Below are 18,620 nucleotides of genomic sequence, written 5' to 3' on the forward strand. Positions count from 1 at the left end.
GCTAATGCTTAGGGATTTAGCGACGTTTTTGAAGAAGCGCCACTAATGCTCAGGGCTTTAGCAGCGTTTTTGAAGAAGTGCCGCTAATGCTTAGGGATTTAGCGGCGTTTTTTGGAGAAGCGCCGCTAATGCTTGGGGCTTTAGCGGCGTTTTTAGGGAAGCGTCGAAAAAACATTTTATCTGTCTATTTACTATTTAATTTATTTATTTATTAAAATTCAATTTATTTTTAATTGAATATTTGTTAAAAATGGATAAATTTGAAATAATGAAACTTAGAAATAATTTGAAAAATATTTGTTAAAAATGGAAAAATTAAAATACTATTATTTAAAATAATTTTAAAATTTTTTGGGTACATGACTGATTGATTTTTAATTTATACATTAAATAATTTCATATATAATTATAAAAGATACGATAGTATTAATTTTAAAATATTTAATTAATTATCATTATAGTTTAGGGTTTATGGTTTAAGGTATATGGTTAATTTAGGATTTAAGGCCGGTTTAGGAGTTACAATTTTAAGGTTTATATATTATGGAATTAGGGATTATGGATTAGAGATTCTAGTTTAAGGGTTGTGATTTAGGGGTTAGGGGTTATGAGTTAGAGGTTAGAGATTAAGAGTTATAGATTTAGGGTTTAGATTAATTAGTGTGTTTTAATTTATATTAAATAAGGTTTAGGGCTTAGGGCTTAGGGTTAGGGTTTAGATTAATCAGTGTTTTTTAAGTTATATATTAAATAAGATTTAGGGCTTTGTAGTTAGGGGTTAGGGGTTAAGGGTTAAGGGTTCAGTGCTAATAATTTAGGGTTTAAAGATTCGGTGTCAGATTAATGTTTAAGGTTTAGATTAATTAGTATTTTTTAATTTATATATTAATTAAGTTTTTATATAATTGTAAAAGTGGGGTTAGGGGTTTATGTTTTATGATTTAAGGTTTAAGAGATAGGGGTTAAGGGTTTAGGGTTTAGATTAATTGATGTTTTTTAATTTATATATTAAATATTTTCTTATATAATTGTAAAAGAGATAATATTAATTTTAATATATTAACATTATGATTATAGTTTAAATTATTTAAGAGATAATAGATAAACTTTATATATATTAAATGGTTTAGGATTTAAGGTTTACTTGAGATTTATAAATGATAATATTAGATTATAAAAAAATTAATAAAAAAAGTAATAGATTGATATGGATAAATAACTATCTATTTTAGATAGAACCAAATTATAACAAATAAAAATGAAATACAAAAACTAAAAATTATAATTTTATCTAATTATTTTAAATATTACTTAAAATTTAAAAATTATTTATTTAAAATTTATATGAACGATACAATAATTTAATATAAAAATTGTAAAAAATACAGCGGTAGCGGTGTTTTTGAAAAAACACTGTAAAATGTAAGAAATAACAAAAACGCCACAAAAAAGAGCAATAGTGGCGTTTTTTTTCAAACCAAATATATTTTTTATCCCAAAATTTCAAATGAAATATATTTTTCCCCCTTCTTTTTCCCAAAACCAATTCCCCCCATCCTCAGAAATCTCTTCTTTTTTCCCCATTTTATTTTTCCCAAACCATTTCTACCCTACCCCGATTCCCTTTATTTTCCCCCCCCCAATTTCCCCAAATTGGTAGCCCTCTGCATCTCCTCAAAGGGTACAGATTCATGGATACCCCACGCCACCACAATCTGCATCTCCTCAAACGGTACAGATTCATTTTCGACTATCTTTGCAAATATTTTTTGTTTGAACGAATAATATTCAGAAAATGGATTTTAACACGGAGGAGAAAGAGAAATTTGGATTCTCAAGAAACTAGTTCTTAGCAAAAGAAATGGGCAGTTCTGGGAAGAAATCTGCTCGTAAACTCAGTGATCAAAACCGACACCATTTCAAGAAAAGCAAAACGGCGCCGTACCAAATCTAAGGCAAACAACCCCCCTTATAACTAAAAAGCTGTCATTTTTTCAACCAAATCCAAACCCTAAACTGCGTCTCTCCCAATTTCTTTTTCACTTTGAGTTTTTCTTGCAGGAGTTTATAGAGAGGTGAGACCAAGTAATTTTAGGTTACAACATAGAAACCAAAGTAACAAAAAAGGTGGATATAGATGGGATCTTGGGTAACCGAGATTCGAAGCTAGGCAAATCAAGCATACCCAGGAGACGACAATGGGTTAAAAGAAGAGAAACAGGGCTGGTTATACTTGGTGTCATCCTCCATACCGTTTACATGTTAGTTATTTACTTATTTTAGCTTTATACTAAAAGGCTAAGTTTTTTAATGATTACTCATTTTTTTATGTTTAGTGTAATTACTAATTGCTACGTCTTGGTAAAACCATATCATTGCAATGGATGGTTTACGTGCTGATAAATTTTTCGAGCCAGATTTGGAAGGGAATTTCAGAGCACCCTTTGCGTTAAACTCTTCGTTAACCGTCTTTACTTTCCAATTTGATATATTTTTATGATTTTTTTTTCCTTATTAGCATGTAGCCTTTCATATTAAAAAGTAAATTTATAAAATCTTGTCTACTTTTTTTATGTGTAGTTTTCCCTCAATTGTTAAATTTAATCATGTGTTTACTTATATATATATATATGATTTTAACTAATATCCAACTTTTGATTGTATTTTCTTTTTAATTGGAAATTTAAAAAATATATAAAAAATATTAAAATCTTTTACTAATATGGTACACACTAGTACGAGCTTTATTTCCTAGAAGCTTAAGCAAATGTAAAAAAATCACTTCTCTTAACATACGTGTATTATGTTCTTTGCAGAAATTCATATGTTGGCAATCTTTCTCTTTTCTATGAAATAGAGTAGAAGCTTAAGCAGGTGGCTATGCTCAGTTTTCTTTTTCCTTTTACTTGATTCCTCTTTTTGACAAGTATGACTCTGCTAGTTCCTTAACCAGTGATCGGTAGAATAGTTAAATTAAATCATTTATACTCCAAAACATGATTATAGATGATTGTAAAAACCGACTAGGTCTTAATCTTTTACGAATCATTATACTTATGTTAATAACAACTGTGAACAATTATTGCACTAATGTCATAAACACATAAACATATTGGAGTGAATTAGGAACAAACCAGCCATAGTACCAAACCCTGTGTTGTCAGTTGATTTGCTTTTAGAAAACCTGAACCTGCGAAGAGGTAATCACTTAGGAATAGTTAAAAAAGACGCAAGTATTGAACTAGTGACTGGAACACATAGCCATATATGAATGAATTAGATTTTAAATCGGTTTGATGCACATGATTTTTTAATTATATTTTTCATAATTCTAATTTGGCTTTTATTATTTTAAATCATACTAATTTTTAGATTATCTTAAGAGAACAATTAACATATTCTTCTAGATCTATTATTTATATAATCATATACATTTAAATTGTTAATTTTATGTGGCCATTTATTTTTTGGTAAACTTTATACCTTTATTTTTAATATAACTCAACCACTGTGATATGCATGTCAATGCAGTGTCGGGAGGCTTGTTCATATTGATTTTGGTTTCATCTTGGAAACATCACCTGGTGGAAATATGCGGTTCGAGAGTGCACATTTCAAGTTGAGCCATGAGATGACTCAATTACTAGACCCATTGGGAGTTATGAAAAGTGAAACCTGGGACAACTTTGTAAGGTGATTTCTTCTTTGCTCGATTTTATACTTCTATCATATCTGCATACCTTTCATTTTATCTTTATTGTCCAAGTCATTTGAGTTTTTTCTTTGTCAAATGCTTGCAGCTTGTGGTTTGAGTTTTTTCATTTTATCTGCATACCTTTCATCTCATCTTATTTATATATACAACGATGACATATTAAATGCTTATTAGTAAAAATCCACAAGATCATACATGCAGGCACTTGGATTTTGAAGCATAAACATTATTTTCTTATTAGATGCTTTCTCCTCATTCCCCTATCCCCTTTCCTTAAGAACTACCTGGTTTGTTTTATACATACATAGCAGTCAAACTCAGATTCTTTGAAACAAGTTGCTAGAAGAAAAAGATGTATAAACACAGGTTATATTGGTAGCGTATATAATTCAGACTTATTGTAGTGCTTGTGTTCAGTTGCTGAGGAAATTGCAAGGTCAGGAAGGGGATATAGTGGGAGAAGAAGCATCAATGACACCAAATAAAATTTTTCAGCTCTTCACTCAGGTTTCTTTTTTACTTGAACTTGTACACACGCACATATCACCTTATGCAAAAGACACTCTAATAGCCCTTCTTTCAGATCATTGAGTCCCTTTCAGCTGTTCCATCCCCTGAACTTGCATTAAGGTTGTACCTGCAATGTGCTGAGGTAATCTTGAGTCTTGACTTAAACCAACTCTGCATAACAGTCATTGGTTAAATAGTGAGTTGAACCCTGAAAATTATTTTAGATGATAACAAATTTTATTGAACTTCAAGAGATGCCATTTTTCTAATTGATAATTGGGAAAGGGCATACTGAGATAAATAATGTTGCTCACGAGAGTGCAAGGTTTCTGATGGAACAGGTGCTTACAAGAATAAATAGCTTTATTTGTGACATTCTTGGGCTGTTACCAATGTTCCATTAATTTATTATGTTGATTCCAGGCATTAGGGATCAATAATTTTATTTTAAGATGATGCGAAAGGGGTGCTATCATCATAAACCCTGATAGTGTGGCGGATGCTTTCCTTGCTAGCACCTTGCGTTACATTCAATTCCAAAAACAAAAAGGTGGTGTAGTGGGTGAGAATTTCAATTCCATTAAACTGTAAATTGTTGAGTCATGTAAAGAAGTAATGCATGGCAGTTAGAGATGTAAATAGGCATTTATTCTGGATTTGGGTTTCATATTTGCTTGATTATATCTTTTATTAAACTGCAAATTATTGAGTCATGTAAATTGTATTATACCTTTTATTACCAAGATTTACTTGATTAAGAAAATGCATTATATTTTTTATTACCTTGCAATGTGTATAATCATAGGCTTGTTCAACTAGTCATAACTTGAGTTTTAACTTTTGGATTTTAATTGTGTTATTAATTTATTATTTTAAATTATAAAACTAAATTCATTAATTTTTATATTTGATTTTAAAGTTAAAATTTTCATAGAAAATTTAATTTAAATAATATTTTTTATCCTTAAAAGTATATTTAAAGTTCAAATTTAAAAAATAAAATAAAATATTTATCATAAAAATAAATATTATTCGATTAAAATATATTTTTTCAAGGTTATGTTTTTAGCAGCGTTTTTGCAAGAAGCGTGATAAAATTGCGGCTAAAGATTATGGTCTTTAACGGCGTTTGTGGGAAAAGTGTCGTTAAAGGTCATGGTCTTTAGCGGCGTTAGTGGGAAAGCGCCGCTAAAGGTCATAGTTTTTAAAGGTCATAATCTTTAGCGGCGTTAAGGTCATGGTCTTTAGCAGCGAAAAGCACCGTTAAAGTTCATGTTCTTTAGCGGCGTTTGTGGGAAAAACGCCGCTAAAGGTCATGGCTTTAGCGGCGTTTGTGGTAAAAGCGCCACTAAAGGTTATGATCTTTAGCGGCGTTTTTTCCTGCGCTTTTCAAAGCGCCACAAATACTTTTAGCGGCATTAAAAAGCACCGATACAGGTCTAAAAAAGCGCCGCTAAAAGCCTATTTTGGTGTAGTGCTACTACGTGTATCGAATGATAATGTAACATGGGTAGTACTGTGTGAAAAACCCCAAATTTTGTTGTTATACCGGCATGTTCAATGAGATATGAGTATATGATTGGAACGTGATAAGTTGCGAAAGAGTGATTGAAGTGATGAAGTCTTGTATTGTGTTATAAAATAAATGGTTATAGTGCTATGTGAATGAGGAATGTTGGAATAGAATAGATTTGGACAGTGACAATGATGTTAGTTTGAAAAATCACCAAATATTTTAGAAATTGAGTTAGTGGTTGAATAATACATGAAATTAAAGTTTAATGAGTCTATTTTCACATAAAATAGAAAGAATTGCCAAAGGAGTTATATATTTTGAGATATTGGAATTTTAGTGAGACAAGGTCTGAAAAATTTCGAAATCCTCTAATCTGAATTTGGAAAATCACTAAAAATTGTAAAAAAATAATTATGTTTTGAAATTTACATTCTTAAATTTCTTATTGAATATATTTTCAAAAAAAATAAGTGGGAACATCATTTGAACTCTGTATTAAGAGATAACTGACTTTTAGTGAAGAGAGGTCAGAAGTGTCAAGCAGTGAAATAGGGGAATCTTTAGAGAATAAACTGTACTAATTGGCTGAACCAAAAATTATGAAAATTTTATGCTAAGAAGTTATATGAGTCTAGTTTTAGGGAAAATTTATGGATCTTAATTTGGAGTTTCGTAGCTCTGGATAAAAATAATTTAGTGACTGTGAAGCAGAGAAATAGTTTGCTGGAAATTGAATAGATAATAGATTTATGTGTGATAAAAATTATATTATATATAGTATCATGCTAGAAATTTATTTATCAATTACATACATACTTACTAAGCTATAAGCTTACTATTCTTTATTTTTCCCTTGTTTTATAGTGATATTAATCAGCTCGGGAATTGGACGGGGTCAGAACATAATCCACACTATCATCATCATCTTTTCGGTATTTTGCAACCAATACTTTAAAAAATGGCATGTATAGATGACTTAATGTAATGTGGTATAAATTTATATATATGTATAAAATATTTTGGTTTAAAATGCTGGTGTATATTAATTGATAAATTGTTTCCTTAAGCTATTAACAAAGTAATTAGAATGTTGTGGATAGATAAATTGTGTCTGAACATATAATTGTATTTGGTTGAAATATTGAAGTTTTTTGAAATTGTGTTTCGAGAATTTGCAGGAGGAATTGAATGTTTATGAAATGGAATTATGTCAAAATTTTTGTAAAAAAAAATATATTTTAGATCGTTTGATAACACTTCTTCCTTTGTTTCGATGATGAATACGGGTAAGAGTGTTACATTTTTGTGGTACTAGAGCTATAATTAGCCGGTTCTCGAATTAGTATAATGTGTGTAAAAGTCTATCTAGACATGTCATAAATATATTGTGATAGTGTGATAATTTCTGACAATTTAAAATTTTGTTTTATATAGTAAATAGATCCTAACCGAAGTGTAGCAGATGATGTTGAGAGTAACGCGCCGGTTCCCGCGGAAGGGACCGCGCTTGAAGAAAGTAGACATGAGACGCATAGTCAGGATGTGGCTCGGGAAGCCTTCCTTCATATGATGAATAATTGGTATACAGAATTTGTTCGTGCAAATCCGAATGTTCAACCTCCTCCACCCCTTCGTATTCCTCAATCGGTTCTCGTAGCTCCACAAAATGTTGACTTGGTAAGATCAAGTAAACCTCCCGTTGACAAAATCCGAAAGCATGGGCTGAAGATTTCAGGGCTAATATAGATGATGATCTGCAGAAGGCAGAGTTTTGGCTCGAAAATTCCATTTGGGTATTGATGAATTATCTTGCACTCCCGAAGAATGTTTAAAGTGTGCAATATCTTTGTTAAAAGACTCAGCGTATCGTTGGTGGAAAACATTAGTATCTGTGGTTCTGAAAGAAAGGGTTACATGGGACTTCTTTCAGGATGAATTCAGAAAAAAATACATAAGCCAACGATTCATCGATAAAAAATGCAAGGAATTTCTCGAGTTGAAGCAGGGTCGAATGTCTGTGGCAGAGTATGAAAGAGAGTTTGTTAGATTGAGTAAATATGTCCAAGAATGTGTACCCACAGAAGCTTCTATGTGTAAAAGTTTTGAAGATGGTTTAAATGAAGACATTAGGATATTTGTTGGAATGTTGGAACTGAAGGAATTTGTGGTATTGGTTGATCAAGCTTGTAAGGTTGATGAATTGAATAAAGAAAAGAGAAAAGCTGCGATGAAGGCTCAAGATACAAAAAAGCGGCCCATGAGTAAACCATTTCAAACTCAGTCAAAGAAGTCTAAAGAGATGAATCGTCGAGTGACTGTTTCAACTGGATATCCACGTCGAGACCGGGGAAAATTGTATTTGGGTCTTGAAGCTCAAGCTACGTCGGCATCAAGTGTGGGTAGTGTGAAGCCTAGTAAACCAGAGTGTCAGCATTGTGGTAGGCAACATCCTGGTGAATGCTGGTTAATTAGCCGAGCTTGTTTCAAGTGTGGTTCTCGAAAACATTATATTAAAGATTGCCCTGAGAAAATTGAAGAAGAAAAATTTTAGAATGTTAGATCGAGTGATATTGTTAGCAAAGGTAGACCACCGAGAAACACCGGAACTAGCGATAGTGGTAAAAGTGTAATGAAGGGTACAGTTGCTCCTGTATTATTTGTGAAGAAGAAAGATGGCTCTATGAGACTTTGTATTGAGTATCGTCAGCTCAACAAAGTGACTATAAAGAACAAGTATCTCTTGCCTAGAATTGATGATTTGTTTGACCAACTAAAAGGAGCAACAGTGTTTTCAAAGATTGATCTGAGATCCAGTTACTATCAGTTGAGATTTAGGGAGTCAGATGTGCCAAAGACTGCTTTCAGAACGAGATATGGACACTACGAATTTCTGGTAATGCCTTTTGGTTTAACTAATGCTCCGGCTATTTTTATGGATTTGATGAATCGAATTTTTCGACCGTATTTGGATAAGTTCGTGGTGGTGTTCATAAATGATATTTTAATTTATTCTCGGGATGAATCCGAGAATGTCGAACATTTGAGAATTGTGTTGCAGGTTCTGAGAGAGAAGAAATTTTATGCTAAATTCAGCAAAAGTGAGTTTTGGTTTTGTGAGGTCGGATTCTTTGGACATATAGTTTCAAGTGAGGGTATTCGAGTTGATCCAAGCAAAATCTCAGCAATTGTTGATTGGGAACCACCAAAGAGTGTGTCTGAAGTTAGAAGCTTTCTGGGCTTAGCCGGGTATTACAGACGTTTTGTCAAGGGATTCTCGATGATTGCTTCGCCTATGACTAAGTTACTGCAAAAGAATGTCAAGTTTGAATGGACCGATAAATGTCAACAAAGTTTTGAGAAACTAAAGGCATTATTGACTGAGGTGCCAGTGTTGGTACAACCTGAGTCAGGGAAAGAGTTTATAATTTACAGTGATACATCGTTGAATGGTTTGGGGTGTGTGTTAACGCAAGAGGGCAAAGTAATAGCTTATGCTTCGAGACAGCTGAAACCGCATGAGAAAAATTATTCGACGCATGATTTAGAATTGGCTGCCATTGTTTTTGCTTTACAAATTGGCGTCATTATTTGTATGGTGGAAATGCCAAATCTTCACTGATCATAAAAGCTAATGTGGTTGCTGATGCCTTGAGCATAAATTCTTTATTTGCTTTGAGAGCTATGAGTACGAGATTAACTTTATCTGATGATGGTTCAATTTTGGCTGAATTGAGGGCTAGACCGTTATTCCTTCAGCAAATTTGGAAAGTCCAAAAGAATGACAGTGTATTACAAGCCAGGAGAGATCAGTGTGAATCAGGTGTTAATCAGATTTTCGAATTAGATCAGATGATTGTCTGATGTTCCGAGATAGAATATGTGTACCAAAAAATGATGAGTTGTTTCAGACCATTTTATGTGAGGCAAACAGTGGTGATTTATCAGTTCATCCAGGTAGTGTGAAAATGCATAATGATTTGAAGAAATTGTATTAGTGGTCGGGCAGGAAAAAGGATATCTCAGAATTTGTATCAAAGTGTTTAATTTGCAAACAAGTGAAAGCTGAGAATCAAGTACCATCGGGTTTACTTCAACCAGTAATGATTCCAGAATGGAAATGGGACAGTATCACGATGGACTTTGTGACGGGATTGACTTTGACTCCAAGGAAGAAGGATGCTATTTGGGTAATCGTTGATAGATTGACAAAGTCGGCTCATTTTATACCGGTACACATTGATTACTCACTTGACAAGTTGGCGGAGTTATATGTTGCTGAAATTGTAGATTGCACGGGGTGCCTGAGTTCATTATATCGGATAGAGATCCGAGGTTCACTTCGAGGTTTTGGATAAAGTTGCAAGAGGCCCTGGGTACAAAATTGAACTTTAGTACTGCGTTCTATCCGCAAACTGACGGGCAATCTGAAAGAGTGATTCAAGTTCTTGAAGACATGCTCCGGTCTTGTATTTTAGAATTTGAAGGCAGTTGGGAGAAATATCTACTATTAGTTGAATTCGCTTACAACAATAGCTATCAGTCGAGTACACGAATGGCACCGTACGAAGCATTATATGGACGTAAGTGTAGAACACTTTTGTATTGGACTGAGCTCAGTGAGAACTAGATTCACGGAGTTAACTTGGTGAAAGAAACTGAAGAAAAGGTGAAAGCAATTCATGACTGTTTAAAGGCTGCTTCAGATCGACAAAAGTCTTATGCAGATTTAAAGAGAAAAGAAATTGAATTTCAAGTGGGTGATAAAGTGTTTTTAAAAGTATCTCCATGGAAGAAGATTTTGAGATTTGGCCGTAAAGGCAAATTGAGTCCACGTTTTATTGGACCGTGTGAAGTTATTGAAAGGATTGGACCCGTAGCTTATCTGTTAGCCTTGCCAGCAGAGTTGGAAAGAATACATAATGTATTTCATGTATCAATGTTGCGACACTATCATTCGGATCCTTCACATATAGTTTCTCCTACAGAGATTGAAATTCGACCAGATATGACTTATGAGGAGGAATCGGTAAAGATTTTGGCTCGAGAGGTCAAACAATTAAGGAATAAGAGTGTAGCCTTAGTAAAAGTGTTGTAGCAAAAACATGGAATGGAAGAAGCTACGTGGGAACAGGAGGAAGTTATGAGGAAACAATACCCAAACCTCTTTTCCGATAAGATTTTCGAGGACAAAAATCCCTAAGGGGAGAGAATTGTAACAGCCCGATTCTAGGCCTAGTCGGAACAGTGGTTTCGAGACCACAAATCTGACGAGGGAAAATATAATTATTATTATATTTTTATGGTCTACAATTTCACGGAAAAATTTCGTGAAAATTTTGTTCGAAAATTTCGACGTTTGGGCACTCAATTTAGTCAAAAGGACTAAATTGTAAAAAGTGCAAAAGTTGGATTCTATATGTTAGAGGTGTCCAATTGCTATGAAACATTAAATTGGAGGTCCTTATGTGTTAATTAGACCATTAGTTAATTGATGGACAAAAATGGGTATAGAATTAGTGAAATAGATTTTTTTTAAGTAAGGGCATTTTAGTCATTTGGTAATAAAAAGAAATAAAATGCTAAAAAGATGGAAAAATGGTGTCATCTTCTCCATAGTTTCTTCCGAATTTTAAGGGACACCATAGCTAGGGTTTCTTTGCTTTTTCAAGTTCATAGTAAGTGCATCCTAGCACCGTTTTTAATGTTCTTCGCATTTTTGAGATCCTCGTAGCTTGGTTTAGCTTATTCTACCATTAATTCATGTTAGGGTTCATATTTGGAAAAAAACCCATAGGTGAAATGTGTTTATTTTTTTGTTTTATGGTAGAATATGAAGCTAGGAATTATGTTAAACAACTTTTGCTAAGCGATTTTAAGTGAAAACGGGTAAATCGACATAATCGGTAAAAATATTTAATGTTCATAAGTACATGTTAGAGTGAGAATTTGATATTGTCATAGAAGGAAAAAGTGTTCAGCATGCTGTAAAACATAAGAATAAGGAGTGAAATTTAATTTTCGAGCTTGGGGACAATTAATGTAATTATGCAAAAGTTTAGGGACAAAATCGTAATTTTGACAAAATTTGAGTCGAAGCTTGTTTTAGTAAATGTGAATGTTAAACAAGCTCAATTTTTTTTGTTATAGATCAAGAAATACGAGAAGTCAACCTTAATTGGGGAAAAGAGAAGATTGGGGATTAAATTCCAAAATCTTTACATTTTGTATCGAGGTAAGTTATGTGTAATTAATACATTGTTATAATTATTTTTTTTTATATTTCGTGACAATATATGCGAAAGGGTTGGATATGAAATAGTTATATTAAAGTTAGAAATTTGAAATTGATAGTTGATTTGTTTAAAATCAGCTTGGTTTATGGATATACCAACTGCAAGTAATGGTTGAAGTGATTTAAATCGAATTATTAAATTGGTTACGGAGTTGAGTGTAAAGATTGATATTATAATGGGCTATGGAGAAATTGTAAATTATTGGAAAGTAAGAATCTTTGTGGAACTATCGGAATGGTAAAGATTTGAATAAGGTATCGATGAACACTTGTGTAGTACTGTGTGAAGGCTACAATGTGTACCGAGAAGCTTTGGTCACGTGTGTAGTACTGTGTGAAGGCTACTACGTGAATCGGTAAATGATGGTCACATGTGTAGTACTAAGTGAAGGCTACTATGTGTACCGAAAAGCTTTGGTCACGTATGTAGTACTATGTGAAGGCTACTACGTGAACCGTAAAACTTGATCACATATGTAGTATTATGTGAAGGCTACTACGTGAATCGTAAAACTTGATCATGTGTGTAGTGCTATATGAAGGCTACTACGTGTATCGAATGATAAAAGTAACATGGGTAGTACTGTGTGAAAAACCCCAAATATTTGTTGTTACACCGACATGTTCAATGAGATATGAGTATGTGATTAGAACGTGATAAGTTGCGAAAGAGTGACTGAAGTGATGAAGTCTTGTATTGTGTTATGAAATAAATGGTTATAGTGCTATGTGAATGAGGAATGTTGGAATAGAATAGATTTGGATAGTGAAAATGATGTTAGTTTGAAAAATCACCAAATATTTTAGAAATTGTGTTAGTGGTTGAATAAGACATGAAATTAAATCTTAATGAGTCTATTTTCACATAAAATAGAAAGAATGGCCAAAGGAGTTATATATTTTGAGATATTGGAATTTTAGTGAGACAATGTCTGAATTATTTCGAAATCGTCTATTCTGAATTTGGAAAATCACTAAAAATTGTACAAAAATAATTATGTTTTGCAATTTGCATTCTTAAATTTCTTATTGAATCTATTTTCAAAAGAAATAAGTGGTAACATCATTTGAACTCTGTATTAAGAGATAATTGACATTTAGTGAAGAGAGGTCAGAAGTGTCAAGCAGTGAAACAGGGGAATCTTTAGAGAATAAACTGTACTAATTAGCTAAATCAAAAATTATGAAAACTTTATGGCAAGAAGGTATATGAGTTTAGTTTCATAAAAAAATTTACAGATCTTAATTTGGAGTTTTGTAGCTCCGGATAAAAATAATTTAGTGACTGTGACACAGAGAAACAGTTTGTTGGAAATTGAATAGATAATAGATTTATGAGTGATAAAAATTATATTATATATGGTATCATGCTAGAAATTTATTTATCAATTACATACATACTTACTAAGCTATAAGCTTACTCTTCTTTATTTTTCCCTTGTTTTATAGTGATATTAATCAGCTCGGGAATTGGACGGGGTCAGAACATTATCCACACTATCATCATCATCTTTTCGGTATTTTGCAACCAATACTATGAAAAATGGCATGTATAGATGACTTAATGTAATGTGGTATAAATTTATATATATGTATAAAATATTTTGGTTTAAAATGCTGGTGTATATTAATTGATAAATTGTTTCCTTAAGCTATTAACAAAGTAATTAGAATATTGTGGATAGATAAATTGCGTCTGAACATATAATTGTATTTGGTTGAAATAATGAAGTTGTTTGAAATTGTGTTTCGAGAATTTGCAGCAGGAATTGAATGTTTATGAAAAGGAATTATGTCAAAATTTTTGTAAAAAAAATATTTCAGATCGTTTGATAACATTTCTTACTTTGTTTCGATGATGAATACGGGTAAGAGGTGTTACATTTAGGGTCTACGAAATTCATCATACAGTCTTTCCATACAATATGACACAAGGGTTTTTCGTAAGATTAGCCACAAAGGCTTTTCATAAGAATAGCCACAAAAGCTTTCTAGACAATACGCCACAAAGGCTTTCCATAAGATTAGTCACAAAGGCTTTCCAGAGAATACACTACAAAGACTTTCCAAACAATACGCCACAAAGTCTTTTCATAAGATTAGCCATAAAAGCTTTCTAGATAATTCGTTTTTATTGTCCTGACGAACCATCTTTGTGGATGCCATTGAGCTTTCTCCCACTTGGTCTTATACCTTCACACCCTCTTGGTGTATTATCATATGATGCCATAACCATAGACTTTTCACAAATTTATTCAGTCATCTGTCAGTCCGGTTAGTGTTATAGCTACCCTACCGAAGGCTACACAATAAATTTTTACTTTCACAATTATCTGCCTATCCGGTCAGCAATATACTTACCCTACTGGAGGCTACACAAACGAATCTCTTTCTCACCTTTTTACATAACCCAGATTTTTCTGGTACTAAAATCATATGACGAAAGTATTAGGCAATGACCACACACAGCCAGCAACAACATCTTATATCACACAACATCATATTATGTTGCACATTGTTCACCTCATTTACATATTTGTAGATACCTCTCATAAAATACACATACACATAATTACATGACATACAGGAGTTAGGTTTAGAGACTCACCTTTACCTCGGCTCAAAACACTTGTTTCAATCATCATTCTCGATCCAACAACAGAAATTGCTTAAAAGATCATAAAACTTCCATTAAAACCCTATTACTGATAGGTTACTAATATTTCATCTATACACGACCCTCATGTAGGGTCTTTTACTCAAAACATATCATTCTCACATCTTTACGCATCTCTACTCCTTACTGTCATAACATGCAGAGCTATCAAACTCACCAGAAGGTTGAATCATCCCTTTATTAAATGAGATCTTAGTTTGATCTTAAAGAAGAAGAATAGAATGTTGAAGTTAAAAGAAGAATCTGATCATTAAACAGAAAGAAAAACCATATGAAATGTTTCCCTTCCTATAAATATACTCATGATCCCCTTGATTTCCCTACCAAATCCAGGGTAGGTAAAAGAAAATTCGGTGAAGGTTTACCATACTTTTAACCAGTCATGGGAGGGTCAAATCAATCTAATTGGCTTTGTTGAGAAATGGTCAACCATTTTGCTTGTGGTGATTTGTTTAGTTGACTTGTTTTAGTGTACAAGCAATATTTCACACATCTTGCTACTCTGCTCTTTACTCTAATTTCAGCTTTTGTTGCCGCAGAATCCCAACAACTCTCAACTAAACCCAATACATAATCCAATTGGACAATATTCATGCAAATCGGGCATATCATATCTTGGCGGTGACTCACGTTTGGTGTGACTCACATCAGTATGCGCCAACACTTTAACTTGCCATCAGGCCAACAAAATGGTTATGTTACCACTGCGGGCCCAACATTTTACATACCTACCTTACTCATCTTTTCGGATCCACTGATTATTTTCAAGGTGTGACATGAAGATCAATGATTTATGCTAAACTTAATGAGAATATTGCCAATGCTCCTTTAGTTGCTAATTTGATGGGGAGATTGGTTGCTATTAGTCTAGTATGTTAGCAACTCGAAAATGTATATATTAAGAAAGCTTGCCTAGGTTTTGTACTAAGGTTTTATCACTTAATCAGTTCACGAGGGATTCATTATTGTGAGTATATATTGTAAATAAACAAGTGAGTCGCTTGGTTTACATACTAAGTTTTCAAGGGAAAACTTAGAGTAGTGTGATCTAGATCTTAGGTGCAAAAGTGTGGTTACTATACCAGGGTGCAATAGAACTTAAATCACTGTTTGTGAAGGTTAAGAGATAGTGAATTATCTCTTTTGGTAAGGTTTGTAGACGTAAGAAAATTCAATTACGTAAACAAATCCATTGTGTTCATTGTTGTTCTCTTGCAATACCACTACTCTTATACTACCAACTCTGTTCTTTCATAAATTAAAATGAATTTATATGTATCTATTTTTAAATTTTCTTTATAAATTAGAACTGTTCAATTTATTCATTGGCGGATCCTAGGACTAAATTTTTTTAGGTAATATAATTTTTTTTAAAAAATAGGAGTTTAATGAGAATTTTTAAAAATAAATTAGGTGTCTAATTAAAATTTGTGAAAGATTAATAAAAATTTTTAAAATTTTGAAGGGCTTAAATAATTTTTTTTTCCAAAACTTCAAGATAAAAACAAAATTTTCCAAAAACTTTAAGAAATAAAAGAAAAATCAAAATTTTTGAAATCCGCGTCCTTATTGATGATAAAAGAGTATAAAAGATTGAATGTAGAATTAAAATAGTGCCGAAATATACTGATGGATTGATAAAAAAAGAAATATAGAAACGGAATACTAGCATAGCATTTTCAAACTTTAACACGATGAAAATCTCATCCTTAGACGTCAAATAAAATGTTAGATTGTCACATTCACAGTTTACATCATAGAAACGGAATACTAGCACATTGCTCTTGTAGTTGAAAGTTGAAAAAAGTGGTAGAAAAAATATAATTTGTTAATATGTAGTGTTTTTTATTGTTGTCAAAAATTGTAATGAGGAATTAAAATGTTTATTTTAAACATAATTTTGAAAAAAATTAAATTAAATTACTTGTTAAATATAATAAATTTATATTCCAAGAATAATCCTATTTTTTTTATTGCAAAACTAAATTTCTCAACTAAATTTGGTGGGAATATTGTATCTTACAATTTTAAATATTTTGTACTTAAAGTAAATTAAAAAAAGAAAATACTTGAATATTGAATATAAACATTACAGTTTTGGTAACCTCCGTTTGGGCAAATAAGCACTTTTATACAATAATTTATTTACAAACACATCTTGTGGTGCAAGGGAAACGAAGGACGGGCCTTAAAGCGACCCCATTCACTTATTATGTGCATGAATAACATTTTGTTACCGTATTTGATTTCTTTCATTTTCTTGCTCTCTCGTCACTAATATATATAATCTGATGAGGGGTCAATATTTATTTTTAAGTCTGTAGCAGTTAATCTTGTAATTTTTAAATTGCATCGGGCTTAAGTAAAAAAGTTCATTTTTTAAGTCAAGCTGGACTCAAACTTGAAAAATTAATTTAGATACCTTATATAGACTCAACATGAACCTAACTCAGCTTATGAGTACCTCTAAATATAGTCCATCTATATTCTAAAGTATATTTCAATTAACTTGGGTCAAAAAGATAACTCCAAAAATATTGGAATAGATAGATTGGTCCATTTAGAAAGTAATAAAAAGTGTGTTTTTTTAAAACCACTAACATCATTATTGTTACAATACTATTTTACGTTACATGTTGCATACAAAAAATAATTATATTTATTTAATATAAAAGTTAATATATTTATTTCTTTAAATATGTAAAATTGAATTAAAATGAAAATACTATGTATACATTTGAATTACAATCGAAATTTCATGTGTATAATTACACCAAATCAAAATTAATATATCAAATTACACATTAAATTAAAATTCTTATTACTAGGTGGATAGAGAATATGAAAAAAATATATTTTAATCTTTTAAATTAAATAGTTTTAAACTCGTACAATGCTTGGATACATGAATACAATTAATAAATTTTATGTATATTATTTTTATTTAAAAAACACATTTAACGTAATTATACTCTATTTTTAAATTAATTATCTATCTTAAAAAGCTTTGGTTTCTAGCTGTTCCAACTTAGTATTTAAACTCACTATAGCAAAACAGGTTTTTAGCAGCCTTTTTCTGGCTTCTAGCTGTTCCAACTTAGTATTTAAACTCACTATAGCAAAACAGGTTTTTAGCAGCCTTTTTCTGGCCCTATAGCGGTGCTTATAAGCGTCGCAAAAGATCATATTCTTTAACGGCATTTGTAGTGAAAGCGCCGCTAAAGATCATGTTCTATAGCGGCATTTGTGGGAAAATGCCACTAACATTAACAAATTTTACCAAACTATTTAATTTCATATAGAACCCAAAATTTTCAACATATTTTCCCGTAACTTCAAATCCAACAATAAACTTCAAATCTAAATGATACTATCACGATGGAAATATGTATATGATCTAAATTAATAACTGAAATAACAAAATATATTCAAAAGTTATATTGTTAAGATATTCTCACAATAAGAAAACAAAATTTTAAGATGGTGGATTCTACGATTGATTCTGCTGAAACATCTTCATCATATTTTGAAGCTATAGTTGGAGTTTGTCATATTTTCTTGTTGTCTTTACTGCCCTTGCTGCTGCCTCTGTTTCCCTCGCTGTTGCCTCCACTTTAAGTTGTAGTTGGAGTTCATCATATTTTCTTTTAGCCTCTGCTTCTCTCGATGCTACCTCCTCTTTAAGTTGAGCAATTTGCTCAACTGTGCTCGCTTGCATCTGAGCCATCTGGTCTCTTAACCTCTGAACTTTAGATTGAGCCTGATTCACCGAAGGCATGTACTGTTGTAAGCTGGATCCAAAATATTGGGTTGGGCTAACGAAAGATCATTAAAATCAAACCCGACCATACTTTTCAAGACCCAAAACTTTAGTAATAACTCGATTATCAATGTCGTCCAGATTAACAGA

The 18,620-nt window shown here is 32.0% G+C and overlaps 1 protein-coding gene across 18 annotated transcripts; it reads left to right on the forward strand.

Moving 5' to 3' along the window:
- The first annotated feature begins 1,509 nt into the window (after positions 1–1,509).
- Positions 1,510–6,918, forward strand: LOC107948462 (phosphatidylinositol 4-kinase alpha 2). 18 transcript variants are annotated; one of them, XR_005912207.1, is made up of 6 exons: positions 1,510–1,732; positions 2,062–2,261; positions 2,817–2,874; positions 3,532–3,693; positions 4,133–4,222; positions 4,299–5,007. XR_005912207.1 is itself a non-coding variant. In XM_016883016.2 (5 exons), exons 1-5 carry the CDS (start codon positions 1,692–1,694, stop codon positions 4,679–4,681), a joined length of 408 nt encoding a protein of 135 aa, XP_016738505.1. In that variant the 5' UTR covers positions 1,545–1,691; the 3' UTR covers positions 4,682–5,007. The 18 variants fall into 18 exon arrangements, 3 of the variants coding, with proteins under 3 accessions (XP_016738505.1, XP_016738504.1, XP_040947438.1); XR_005912200.1 differs by lacking the exons at positions 2,062–2,261; positions 2,817–2,874 and adding an exon at positions 6,606–6,918 and having other exon boundaries at positions 1,545–1,732; positions 4,120–4,222; positions 4,299–4,367; positions 4,649–4,787; XR_005912201.1 differs by adding an exon at positions 6,606–6,888 and having other exon boundaries at positions 1,545–1,732; positions 4,133–4,787.
- The last annotated feature ends 11,702 nt before the right edge of the window (positions 6,919–18,620 follow it).

The sequence above is a fragment of the Gossypium hirsutum genome, chromosome D04 (genome assembly GCF_007990345.1).
Source record: "Gossypium hirsutum isolate 1008001.06 chromosome D04, Gossypium_hirsutum_v2.1, whole genome shotgun sequence".
In the NCBI taxonomy this organism is placed as follows: domain Eukaryota; kingdom Viridiplantae; phylum Streptophyta; class Magnoliopsida; order Malvales; family Malvaceae; genus Gossypium; species Gossypium hirsutum.

Bases quoted from the DNA above. Each gene is read 5' to 3' on its own strand.
- LOC107948462 (XM_016883015.2), top strand. From the start codon at position 1,692: ATGGATACCCCACGCCACCACAATCTGCATCTCCTCAAACG. The intron at 1,733-3,531 runs GTACAGATTCAT...ATGTCAATGCAG, and splicing joins AATCTGCATCTCCTCAAACG to TGTCGGGAGGCTTGTTCATA. The intron at 4,223-4,298 runs GTTTCTTTTTTA...CCCTTCTTTCAG, and splicing joins TTTTTCAGCTCTTCACTCAG to ATCATTGAGTCCCTTTCAGC.